Source organism: Thunnus thynnus, chromosome 2 (genome assembly GCF_963924715.1).
Source record: "Thunnus thynnus chromosome 2, fThuThy2.1, whole genome shotgun sequence".
NCBI lineage: Eukaryota > Metazoa > Chordata > Actinopteri > Scombriformes > Scombridae > Thunnus > Thunnus thynnus.
Window position 1 is genome coordinate 35,088,455 of NC_089518.1, and position 12,888 is coordinate 35,101,342.

Here is a 12,888-nt window from a genome sequence, read left to right on the forward strand (position 1 = left end):
AGACTCCTGATGCAATTCTGGGCCTTTGTGTTTAGTTCTTGCACCCCAGGGAGTTTCTGTTGATCAGGCATTCTGCCATCTTGTCGTTGTGGGCATCCATGTGGGTGAGGTTGGTGATGTAATCCCCCAGGGTCTTGATGACCACCATCTGCTCGTTCAGATGTGTGCAGTGAAGAGACATGGCTGTGCTGAGTGGGTGAAGCTATTCCTGCAGTGAGCTTAACGATGCTTTCTCAGCTGCTGTTAATAGCAGCAGTAAAGAGTGGCCACAGTACAGTTACTGTTGGCATATCCACCGCATCATACTGTAGAAACATCCACAGCTGCAGTTGTGGTCCTAGCAATAACCACTGTGGTCACAGCCAGTGGATGTGAGACCTACTGTTGAAGTTTGGCCTTTTCAAAAGGAGTAATAAGGAATAACTGTATAATGAAAAGAGCCAGATCCCCTTTCCTTTTTGTAGTATCTGCAGAGTATGACCCTTATCTGGCATTATATAACTCTTTCAAGGACAGTCCAACTGTTCCCATGGATCATGGAGAATACAAAAAGTAGTTTTTAACTCACACTGATCACACTGGCACTGTACTTGAGCCCAGTTCTCAAGAAAATGTTCTTTTCTTTTTTCTCCTTAGTTGCAAAGATCCTTATCAACATTACCGTACTTTTGATGCTGATTATATTGCATCTGTTGGATATTCCCTTAAAAAAAATGGTGAGACAAAACTGAGTGTAGCAACACTGTCAAGGGCTCTTCTGAAATCCAAAGGGAATTACCAGAGTTCCTAACACAAAACAAACAATACGGGAACAGTTCCTGGAATAAGCAACACTTGTCTTGCGAATGTCTTCTGGTCAACACTCCAAAATGCAGCTAAGCTTTTATCTTGATACTGAACATTTAGCCAGACAATGGGTTTTGAGGAGGTCCGATACATCAACAACAAGAAATGGTGTTTATACACTACTAATTTGCAACACCAAGTACGTTTAGAGAGAAATGTCACCTGAAATCTGTCTTCTACCAACATAACAAGGAAATGTTTCTAATGAACACATCAGCCAAGTTCCTTAAAACTTTCAAAGACACAATATTTATTTTTTAATCTTATGTTATCCACTCTTGCACAACAATATCCACTAGCAAGTAAAGCACGATATTGTATATTTACGCAATCACTGCATGTGGTTACGTTTAGAGGAAGATTGTGGTCTTGGAAAACACCGAAAAAGCAAATAGAAACATAAAAAAGGATGTGTTGACTTTATCAACATTCAACCAATTTTGGAGATCAGAGAGGACAGCAGGTTAAGAACTTAATTGTATAGTGCAACTTGTTCAATGTGCATACAACAATAAAACTTTGACTTTTTAATCTTGAATGATTTTTTTTCCAAAGTGCTTTACGGAGTACATACATTTTTATATCTATACAAATGCTCCCAGTAGGAATAGAACTGTGAACTTGACAAGGAGAGCAAGTATAATCAACTTTCTTGTACTTGCAGTGTGTAGGATTCAGTGACATCTAGTGGTGAAGTTGCAGATTGCAATTCTTACAACCCCCTAAACACAGCTCGTTCTAAATAAGGCCCAACATAATTAAAGAGTAAGGAGGATTGAAAATAACCACATCGATTTATTATCAAAACTAAGATCTACTAACAAAAGCTGACGGGCCAGCCAAAAAGAACAAAAAGAAGGGAAGACACCCAAAACCAACCAACGAAGAGTCGTGGGATTTCGCTCTCCCCTCTGACCTAAATCCACATGAAAACTAAACCTAACATAAAAAAGATCTGTGAAAACAGGACTATGGACTCAGCAACACAAACCAAAGACTAACAAAGTACAAACACAAACAAGCAACTGCTGCCAAGGCTGGGAAGTGGAGAAGAAGCCACATTCATGCTACCTTTATGGGTCCTCCCTCAATCACACCAGATCGGGACCACCTGGGAGAAAGCACAATACATGATAAGCAGAATGTCACATGTTATACATATCCTATCCAGTGGGGGGGGGGTATGTAACACAACCAACTGAATAACCCCCCACCCCAGTCTACCCTTCGAAACTACGCAAAAAACACAAAAGGCCCTCTCTAGAGCCAGTGTTTGGTTTGTCCATTCTGGGCTACTGTAGAAACATGGCAGTGCAACATGGCGGGCTCTGTGGAAGAGGACCTGCACCCTGTGTAGATATAAAGGCTCAGTCTAAGGTAACAAAAACACGACGATTTGTTATTTTCAGGTGATTATACACTAATTAAAACATACTTATGAATATTATATTCCATTTCCGCCAAGTCCGTTCTTCCACTTGATGCCACTAAAGTCTGCACACTGTACCTTTAATTTCATGCTAGGATAAACTTATTTCTGCAAAAGAGATTTTTTTTCAGCATCATTTTGCTGCTACCATGAGAACAAGATTTAAGATACTTTATTTTTCATGCTATAACAATTATTTTTATATAACTTCCATCTTATTTCATTATGTCAAAAAACTTTTCTCATTTTTACAAGATAAAGTGGTTTAAGAAACTTTCATGTTACAACAGTAATTTAAAAAAGTTAAAGATAAGACACTGCACCCTTTGCAGAGAACTTGACTTGTTAACACAATTTTTCTTAAATTCTTTATGCTATACGAGACCTTACTATGATCACATATACTATTGTAAGTCTTTCGCACCGTCTGGGTACCTCTTGTACTTTTCATTTGAACTTTTGTTTGACCAGACATAAATCAAATCAAAACTCAAAGTAAGAACAAATACTTGCATTATTACACAGCTGAATGTACTTCCTTAATTTTATAGTCGTGTGAGAAAAATGAGCAACACCTCTCTGGAAAAACACTCATTCCAAAGAAACTTACACAACCACATAATGCATAAGGTGTCTGTGAAAAGCCGCTTTCTCTTCCTTAATTAATGGGGGAACTTTGCTCCATTCAGGCTGAGCTGTTGTCTGTTTATGTTGACATCAAAGTGGACTGATGTAAAAAAAAAAAAAAAAAATCAGATGAATAATTTAACACTGTTATTGCATATGTTTAATTGTGAGCTCAGTGACACAATCTTAAGTGGCAGTGGAGCATTTTTTAAGTTTCATTTTCTTGTAAATCGCTGGTTGGATGTTTTCCTTATCCGTCTGCTGTATTTACTCTCTTGGACTTTCCCTGCTGAAGCAATTACAGGAAAACAAAGAAGTAGATGAACTTGAATTTTTGCCTGCAGAGAAGCCAATCTGGCAGGAAATCAGATTGCACTCTTTGTCTGCAGCCAGTGGTGCAAGAGTTAAAGAAAATAGCATTTCATTGTATATCTGACGGGATAGGACATGCTTTACCTTCCCTGAGGTGCCTTTGACTGAGACTGTGTTTAACAGATTTTTTTATTTGCACAACTGTGCTAACATTATAGTGATAATCAAGGTTCATAAAGTTGAATGGTTAAACAACTTATATCAATATATTTTTGATTTGTTTTCCTTACACTTTTAAAATGAACTTAGATTAATTCAAACCTGCAAAAATGTACTTTTTGGCTACATGGAGGAGCACGACAAGCTATAAACATATTATCACATTCCAAAGTTGATATGGGGAACATGTTAGAAAACAGTTAAGATAAGATAAGATAATATAAGTTAAAATAACAGTTTATTGATCCCCTTAGGGGGAATTTCATGATGTCTCAGCAGTAAAGATAGACAGCAAGACAGCAAGATAAAAGTAACCATAATGCCATCAACAACAAGATAAAATGCATGGCAATATAGTAATAAAAACTGTACAACACAGTAAGCGATGTACTCGCTTCAAAGTGACCGGGGGAGGGGTGGGGGTGATGGGATGGGTGGGTGAGGGGAGGGTAAAGTCCATGTAAGGGGCAGGGGGAGGGCAAGGTGGGGTAGTTTCAGGTACTGTTGTACAGATTGATGGCTGTTGGCACAAAGGAACGCCTGAACCACTTCATTTTGCACCTGGGGAGAGTGAGCCTCTGGCTGAAGGTGCTCCCCCTCTGCCACAGCTCCTCATAGAGGGGATGAGAGTCGCTCGTTTACACATCCAACAGAGTTGTACTTCTGCCCACCTGATTAATTTAAATCTGATATTCACTCTCTTTTAGCTCTGTTTTGTTCTCCACCACCAAAGTAAATCCGCAGGGTGGAAAACCTAAACACTGAGCTGAAAGAGTGACTCCTTTCACATCACATATAGTCATTTGACCCATTGTGTTAATATAAAATTATTTATTGGAGCAGATTTAATATTTAATTATCAAAAATCAAATTAGGACCCCAAAGCTGTGGTTCAGATGTTTGGATTAGATGTATGACAGGTGCAACATTTGCTGAAAAATGTATTCTGCATTGTAGTTTCTCTTCCAGATCCATAGGTGTGAAGTATTTGTACTTCACTCGAGTACTATTTTTTTGATGTTACTTTATGTTTTATACTCCACTACATTTCAGATGGAAACATTGTACTTTTTACTTTACTACATTTTTTAAAAGCTATAAAATGTACCTATAAAACATATGATCAGCTTATATCAGCTATAAAGTAGTTCACACTTTCACTTTTGATTCTTTTCGTTCATTTTGATGTGGCCTCATAATTGAAGCTAAATATTCTGGGAATTATGTTTCATTTTTGAGTGGTCTCTGGTGACATTACACAGTCCTATGTGCGCTGTGGGAATACCCATCGGACGGACATCAAGAGACAATTTTATTATTATGAGCCTTGGTCTCTGGCCTGGAGGACAGTGTGTGGCCGAGATATTTCCTGTTAAGGGTCAAATAAAGTCGGAAAGATTTCCTGTTCTCAAACTCTGTGAGGTCCCAGGTTCCAAGAACAGTTTGTTCTTATAACTGCTAGAAACTGTTTGCAGCAGTTACTCATCACAAACAACGATAAAAGTTTTTTTTACCCCCAAATCAGACTTGTGTTCAACATCTTGCATCACTTAAAGAAAAAAATGTTTCACAATTGAAATGGGAACTTATACCCTTATGTATTGTCTTAAGATTATACTGCATTATTATAGTCAAATGCACATTGTAAGACTATTTCTTCTATGCTTCCTGTGTGAAAATGTTCCCAATAGGAACCATCAAAGGTGAGCTGTGGGGCTCGGTCAGTGTAACTTTACTGCTCATTAGACAGAAGCAGAAAGGGGACAGTCCAGGGAGGGAAAGCAGATAAGGATTTGGCCGTCAACTCTCAATTCTCAGCAGGCATAGAAAGAAACAACCTTGAGATAAGGTGCATTAATTAAAGATTACTGTTAGGGTGACGAATATGGGATGATTGTGATGCATGCAGCTGTATGTACTAATTCTGAAACTGAACTTCATATAGTATTTATTCAGCTTAGCAAACTAGGAGATGTGAACTCTGTTTATTGCAATAAAACTCTGAAAGACAAAACTTGCTCTCGGTGAATTCATCTTTAAATTTCCAATGACAATAATTCAGATGTATTTTGATTACTGTTTGACCAAAAAAGAGCTTTTGATTGAGATAAGGTTTAGCAGAATTACAGTCAATCCATCCTAGAAAAGTATTTCCAGTGTATGACTTCTGTTTTTCTGGATTCCAAATTGGGGAAAGAATCACTAAGGGTCCTCTTAATCATACGAAAATATGTGTTTTGAAAAACCACTCTAAAATATCTGACTGAGACATCTGAGTATAAATGAGTCCAAACTTGACATACAATAAATTAATTTTCTGGACATGAAAAATTTTACTGTGTGATCACAAAACCTTCCTTGAGAACCCTGACTTGGAGCTGCTCTGTAGCTCACAGCTGACAACTGTTACTGTGCTGGACAATTCCCAAGAGGGAAAATATGACGGGGTTTGAAAGAGCTCAGTGCACAGCAGCATTGGAAAACACATGCATGTAGACAAAACACTGCTACATTACATAAACACTGATGAAACATGTGCCTACATTTAGAAAACAGAGTCTGCAGAGTGTAAAAGAGTCTTGACCTAAATGCTGATGAAAAACAAGAATAATGTTCACCATCTAAGTTTAGTGTTAGCACGTACTTATTAGCCCTAAACACAAAGAACAGCTGAGGCTGATGGAATAGTCATAAACCAACAGTACTGGCAATTATTTAATTTTGACCTGATGATATTATGAAAAGTTAAGTAGTCACCAAAGTGATTACAATTTATCCTGAGGGGAACATGAGTATGTGAGCCAAAGTTATTAGGATATATTATCTGGTAACCATGAATAATTGTACAAAAATGTTGTGCCAATCCATTCAGTGCATGTTGAGATATTTCACTAGATGAAGTGAAAACCATGAATGTCATGCATTTGTTTAAAAGGCCATAAATCCCAAAACATATTTCCGTTTTAAAAATATAGCTTGAAAAAAAAAAATAATGATGCATGTTTTATCGTTTCATACATGACAGAGAAACTCCAGTGAAAACCTGTACAGAGGATGCACTCATGATGTGTTTCAGTTTTGTATCAAACTTTATTTTAAAGTAATTCTCAACAATAGTTTTAACATACACAACTCTTCTCAGCTGCATTCGTCACTAAAACAGCACAAATTCATGCGATTTTTGGAACATGATCATAAAAGATAAAAGCTCCTTACGGTAATATGAATAAAGACAAACAGGATTTCATTGTTAATTCCAGACAAGTCAAGACAAATCTTATTTCTTTAGTCAATTTCATACACAGGGATTATAAAAAGAAAGGTGGGGAAAAAAACCCATTCACAACTGCTCTGTCAGGAAGTTTTACACCACAGTCAGCACACATGAGAATTAACATCCACAAAATCTGGCGTGAAATCACATACAATATATCATCATAAATAAAAAAGAAATGATGATTCTTCAGTGGTCACACAGGTCTGATCTTCTACAGTGCAACATGACGATTCTGAGACTCTGATCAGAAACAGAAGTGAATTTTTCTTCTGCCCTCAGTTTAGATTCACTCCCGGTTCATCTTCAGCCATCTTTTCTACTCCTATCTGCACCTGTAAAAAAAAAAAAAAAAAAAAAATACGTGCAGTGAGCGATGAGCCCATGAATGTTAAAATGCAACAGGTAAGGAATGAACTACTTTATAATTTTATATTTACCTCATTTACTAACGGGTTTGTCTTTTCTTATCCAGAAAAGTAATGAGATCTTGCACCCATTTTGCCTTGCTGGACTCGGGAGCACACAGTCTCTTTTCTTTCCTTGTTATGAAGCTAAAAAAGCAGATGAGAGACACAGAAGTGAGATTAGGCTGCAGATTACAGAAGTGAAACCCCCCCCCCTCAAACAACACATACTTTCATCAACCTTACTGTTTTGCAAAAGAGGACATACCTGAAATACTGTAACAATTCAGCAAAGGTGGTTTTGAGCAACAACCTGTCCTTTGCCTAATGAATATATGTAAATATTGTACATGTAGCGTTAGTTGCAACTTACACAGTAGCACTGATATCACAGCCCTTTCCAGATTCCTGAATGACGTAGCTTGAAAGGATATTGCGGGGCAAGCGCCTGTCAGTGGTCGACAGACAGCAGTCCACCGCAATCTCACCTGCAGGAAGATGGGAGGAAAAAAATAATAATCAGGGAGAGCAGATTTGTCAAAAATTGTGGAATACAACAGGCAGGTGGATTTATCTATGACAGTGAAAAAGCTTTAGTGTACAGAAGGTGAAAAGGTCATCTGCAATTTCTTCCTCAAGAATGTGATCTATGTTCCTGTCATGTAGATTATTTTTTTTGTTTAAAAGATGCATATGCAAAAAAAGGTGGCTGGACTAACTGAAAGATAATACTCACATTACACCTGCACTAAAAGCATTCTCAAATAAGCTAATGACGTCTGTGTGTGTGTGTGCAAGCATGTGTCTTACCTGCTGTAAACCCAATGCAGATGACAACCAGCAAGAGCAGAGCTGTAACTCGAGAGGCCATGTCTCTTGTTTTCTTCGGTGGTCTGAGCTCAAGTCAGCTGCTTCAGAGAGTCTCTTCAAGGAGTGGTACTGTGATACTGAAGAGCTACAGGTGCATTTATACAGGTGTGGAAGAGAAAGTGAAAGTTCTCATTGACTGGAAATGAGAGAAAGTTGGCACCACACTCACACTTTTCTGGCTTATCTTTGTCTCCTCCCCTTTTTTCAGTTTCTTTCCAAAATCTTGCAGTGTCCCAGATGCTTCACTGAGGCGAATCAAGGCGTTTATCAGGGCATTTCACAAGAAATCCCTACTACACTTCATTACACACTCAATAACCCAATAAATTATGTAACAGTGAGTTACACTATTCATTCAGTCAGAAAATATAATATTATAATAACATAATATGTTTATGTTCTCTTGTGCATTAGCTACCAATATTCTGTGCAAACACCACCATCACCATTCACCAGCAAAAATGACCATTCCAGTTTGACTCATGTAAATCTGTGCACATATTGCACAATTTCCTGCTAGTGCAAAAAAAAGTAAAAAGTAAAGTGGATGGTTCTTATATATTAAATGCAAAACAGCATACAATGGCATGTAAGTAACACACAACATCCTCAGTATGGAATTGGAACACAACACTCGATAAAGGTTGGAAAACTTTGTAGTTAGTTGTAAATTGATTTAAATCTAAAATGGTGCAAATGTTGAAACTCTGCTTGTGAAATGTTGTGTGACAGTCACCGCTGGAGTGTCATCACTGAAAGGAAATGACAAAGCATTTGAACTCTCAGCTAAACAGTAAGAGATTTAGGCAGTCGAACTGTCAGATAACATGTAAAACGCTCAAAGCACATCAATTGTCAGTTGATGCACGTAGTTGCAATTTCCATTGAGGTTGTCACACCCTGCCTGGACTTTGTGTGTTTTTTTGGTCTTTTTATGTTCTTGTGTTCTTTGGGATCTCCTGGTTTGCACTTCTGTTTAGTCCTTCGGTTCATATGGGTTTTTGGGGGTTTGGACTGCCTTTTGTTCTGTCTTGTCTGCATTCCGGCCTTTGCATTTGGGTCCACTCCTGCTTCAAAACCTGACAGAGGTGGAAGCTCTGGAGATAGTCGAAGTGTCCTCACTTTAGTGTCAACTGCTAACGCCAACAGACATCATTAGACATGTCAATTAAAGTGTAACAATGACGTTCTGTGTTTTGAATCAGTGGCAGCAGGACACAATGCCACCGCTCCCAGCTACTAAATGATGCCACCTTTATCTCTTCTGATTGCCTGGTGGATTGTAAAAACCTCTAAGCTACAATGCTAATGTTGCTTGCAGTAGAGCATTAAGTTTCAGAGACACAAACAGTGTTTTTGTGACAAACATGTTCGCTGTATGCTGATTTTTCGCCAATTAAAATCTTTTTTGTCTGGCTTATGAGGCTTATTTGTTACTGTACAGTTCTGAAAAGAGCCGTCGCAACACACCACATGCACAATAATGGAAGAGGAAGGCATAAAAGCTGTTTTGCTGCAATAACATGATTCTTTGCAGTTAAAAAAACCTCATTATTTATTTATACTGGTCCTTTATTTAGCCCCTCAGTTCAGCCTCTGTCTGAAACAGGCAGTTTTAGCTCCTGTCTCTTTACGCCCCCTCCCCTCCCGATGAGCCCATTCCTTCTTTTCCCCCTTCTTTACTCAAAATGTAAGCTTCTCAAATACATCTGTTTGAGCTGAACAATGTGGACAACGTGAACAATCTGTGGAACAAACTAAGCAATGTGGGCATCTGAAAAATCTGATGTCGTCACAATGAAGAAGTAGAGGTAATTTTTGGTCGTGTCTAGGCGGTAACTCTAGATTTGCAACCCTTGCAAGCTGCTTCAAAATGTTCTTGTCTTGCTGTTTTATGATGTGACAATGCTAAGGTTAAGGTCTGGTTAGGTTTAAGTGCAAAATCCATTTGGTTAGGGACCAGGGTTAGGGAAAGATCATGGTTTGGGTTAAAATGATCATTTGAAACATGGTGTGGGTTAAAGTTATTACTTCCTTACAAATCTCATGAAGGTTTAGCAAATTTTCGCAAATCTAGGGTTACTATCTAGATATAACCGTAATTTTTGCAAACGAAGCGTTCAAAGCAGGCTGAATCATTTTTACATACGTTCACCTCAAGTTTTGGAACTTTGACAATGTTTGACATAGACATCCAACATTATAACAGTATATAAATGACAGAAAATCACAAAAAGCATGTTATGTCCCCACCTTGGCCATATTCATGTTTAACTGGGTTTTTAGATTTACTTTGTTTGCAATCACGTCACCTCTGAAATTTGCTTTACATTATATCTAAACACAGATGATCTGAAAGTAATTGAACTGTCAGTTGCAGGTTTGAAAGGTGGTCCTGTGGTCATGCAGCTATATCACATCGGGACGGATATACATATCTGTCTGATATCTGAAAATAAAAGGCTGATGTCAACCCAATATAGCAATCCCCGTGAGAATCTTCTTCTTTTGACCAAACTGAAGTGTGATAAACTGTACAATGCCAGTCTAGTTTTGGATTTTACGACATGCTCAGGACCATCCTATAAACACGATCTAGTGAGAGATAAAGATGTGAATTTCCAAGTATAACAATATCGGTATGTAGAAGGTTGTTCATACTGTAAATCAGTGATGATCTTTATGATCTTTATCAGTCTTATCTTTCCTCTCATGTGGTCGGTTTTCTAAGTGGATAGTGGTGTGGTGAGAGTGCGGTTTGGGGATTTTTTTTGGATTGCATGCGGGCAGCCCTCAAGTTAGTTTGAAGAGTGCTTGTCTTTGTGAGTTTTCATACATGTGTATACATGTACCGAAGTTATTGATCAAAATCTAAGAGTGTGGGAGTTGTTGAAACAATCTTCCCGCCACAGGCATAGGTTTTGCCAAGAATGTTGCAACAAATTATGTGAGGGACCAAACATGTAAAGATCATTTCACAGGAAGCTGTCTTCCAATCTGGATAGGTTTCCCACCAGACTTCTGTTTCCACTGTCTCCTTGACAATGTGCAGTGATCCAAGATGAATTATAGCCCTTTCTCAAAGGAACAGGCAAATATTCTTAGAGAGTGAAAGAATAAGATTGATATCAATGTTATGTGCATTGAAGCAGCTATAATCACCCAGAAACTGCAGTTGTATAGGGTTTTTTTTTTTATAGGTTTCTCAGAAACTGCAGTTTTATAGGTTTTTTTTATACGTTTCTCAGAAACTGCAGTTTTGTAGGTTTATAGCATCTTTCAGCTCATTATTTTGGTTTTCCGGCAATTTTACAATTTTACTGTTTTGGTTAATTCCAACTGCTTTTAAAGCGTCATTTCCAGCCACAGCAGGCAGCTGTTTTCATAGAAAAGCAGAAAAAACCCCATTATATACAGTATGTATGCTACATTCACAGCAGCATTAGACAGCTAGCTTGGTGAACATAGTGGAGCATTTAGCAGGTAAAGAGCCAGATTATTTTTCTCAGGAGTGAGATCAGACCAAAACAGGGCCAGTGAATATTGGACTTGTGGGTTGGGTGGACAAAAACATGACTCCAAATCAATGCTAATGTTGCTCCATATCTATTGGATGTTTAAATAGGCCACTGTTTGCTAAGTTCACCATATCAACTTAAAAGATAATAATATATCAATGCTTTGATCACAGCTTGTTTCTACTTCCTCAAAGCGGCCAAAAAATCAGTTATTGCAGGTTTAAATACAGCGCTGGAGTCAGGAGGTTTTTAGCCTAGCTCAGCATTAAACTGGAAGCATGTGGAAACAGCTAGTGTGGCTTTCCAAAGTGAAATCTTCAGACACCTGTAAAACTGTCCTAATTACACAGTATTGTCATGTTCATTTAACCTGTACATGAACAGAAATATAAAAACCACTATTTGCGATTTTAGTGGAGTTATTCATTGGAAGTGTTTGTTGAGAAGCAACAGTTTATCCATCTAGCAATTACTTCTGTACAGTGTCTCATGCCATAGTGTGGGTTGACAGACACAGTTGATGAACACAGGTTCTTACATGCAGGCATTGTGCATAGCTGTTCTTCCTAGAAATAGTTACAGCACGTAACTCCCCCTGTAAGTTGGGTATGGGTTAAACAAAGAAGCTACATCATGTAATGAGACTTAGGGGTATTGAGAATATTTTTTAGCTTTTGAAAGAGCCAGGCTAGCCGTTTCCCCCTGCTTTCAGTATTTATGCTAAGCAAGGCTAATTGCCTCCTGACTCCAGCTCAGTACTTTAAGGAATATTTCGACATTTTGCTTATTCGCTTTCTTGATAAGAGTTAGATGAGAAGATCAAAACTACTCTGTCCGATAAATATGAAGCTACCGCCAGCAGCCGGCTAGCTTAGCTTAGCACAAAGAGTGCAAACAGTGGGAATCAGCTAGCCTATCTGTCCAAAGGTAACAAAATCCACCAACCAGCACCTCTAAGGCTAACAGGTTATTTGTATCTTGTTTGTTTAATCTGTGAGAACACAACATGTGAAACAACTCACTGTGGTTTTTACGGGGGAGTTATGTGTGTGATTCTAAGCTGCAAGAAGGTGAATACTCCTATTTCAACATTTCAAGAAAAACGTTGGAATGTTTCTCTGACACAGAGACATGAAAGTGGTATTGATTCCTTTTTCCACTAACAAAGTGTCTTTTTCTCATGCTGATGATATAACACACGTTACTTCCTTAAATTAGTGTGACCTTACTACAATGGTGACCTTCTCCAGTGCACTTTCACATATACTGTGCATATCCTATTGTCTTTCACATTTACATGGCAGTATGGGTTAATGGTCACAGTCAATGTCGATCTGTTCAGGGTGAAGCTGCAGTTTAAAGAAAAGGAGAAATGGCTTTACAGAG

At 38.2% G+C, this 12,888-nt stretch overlaps 1 protein-coding gene across 1 annotated transcript; it reads right to left on the bottom strand.

Annotated features, from left to right (window-relative positions):
* Window positions 1–6,496: 6,496 nt before the first annotated feature.
* Window positions 6,497–8,098, bottom strand: LOC137172561 (eotaxin-like). The gene is made up of 4 exons (XM_067577078.1): window positions 7,925–8,098; window positions 7,488–7,602; window positions 7,148–7,261; window positions 6,497–7,042 (listed from the first exon to the last, which is right to left on the bottom strand). The coding sequence occupies exons 1-3, from the start codon at window positions 7,983–7,985 to the stop codon at window positions 7,156–7,158; spliced, it is 282 nt and encodes a 93-aa protein (XP_067433179.1). The 5' UTR covers window positions 7,986–8,098; the 3' UTR covers window positions 6,497–7,042; window positions 7,148–7,155.
* Between the last annotated feature and the right edge of the window lie 4,790 nt (window positions 8,099–12,888).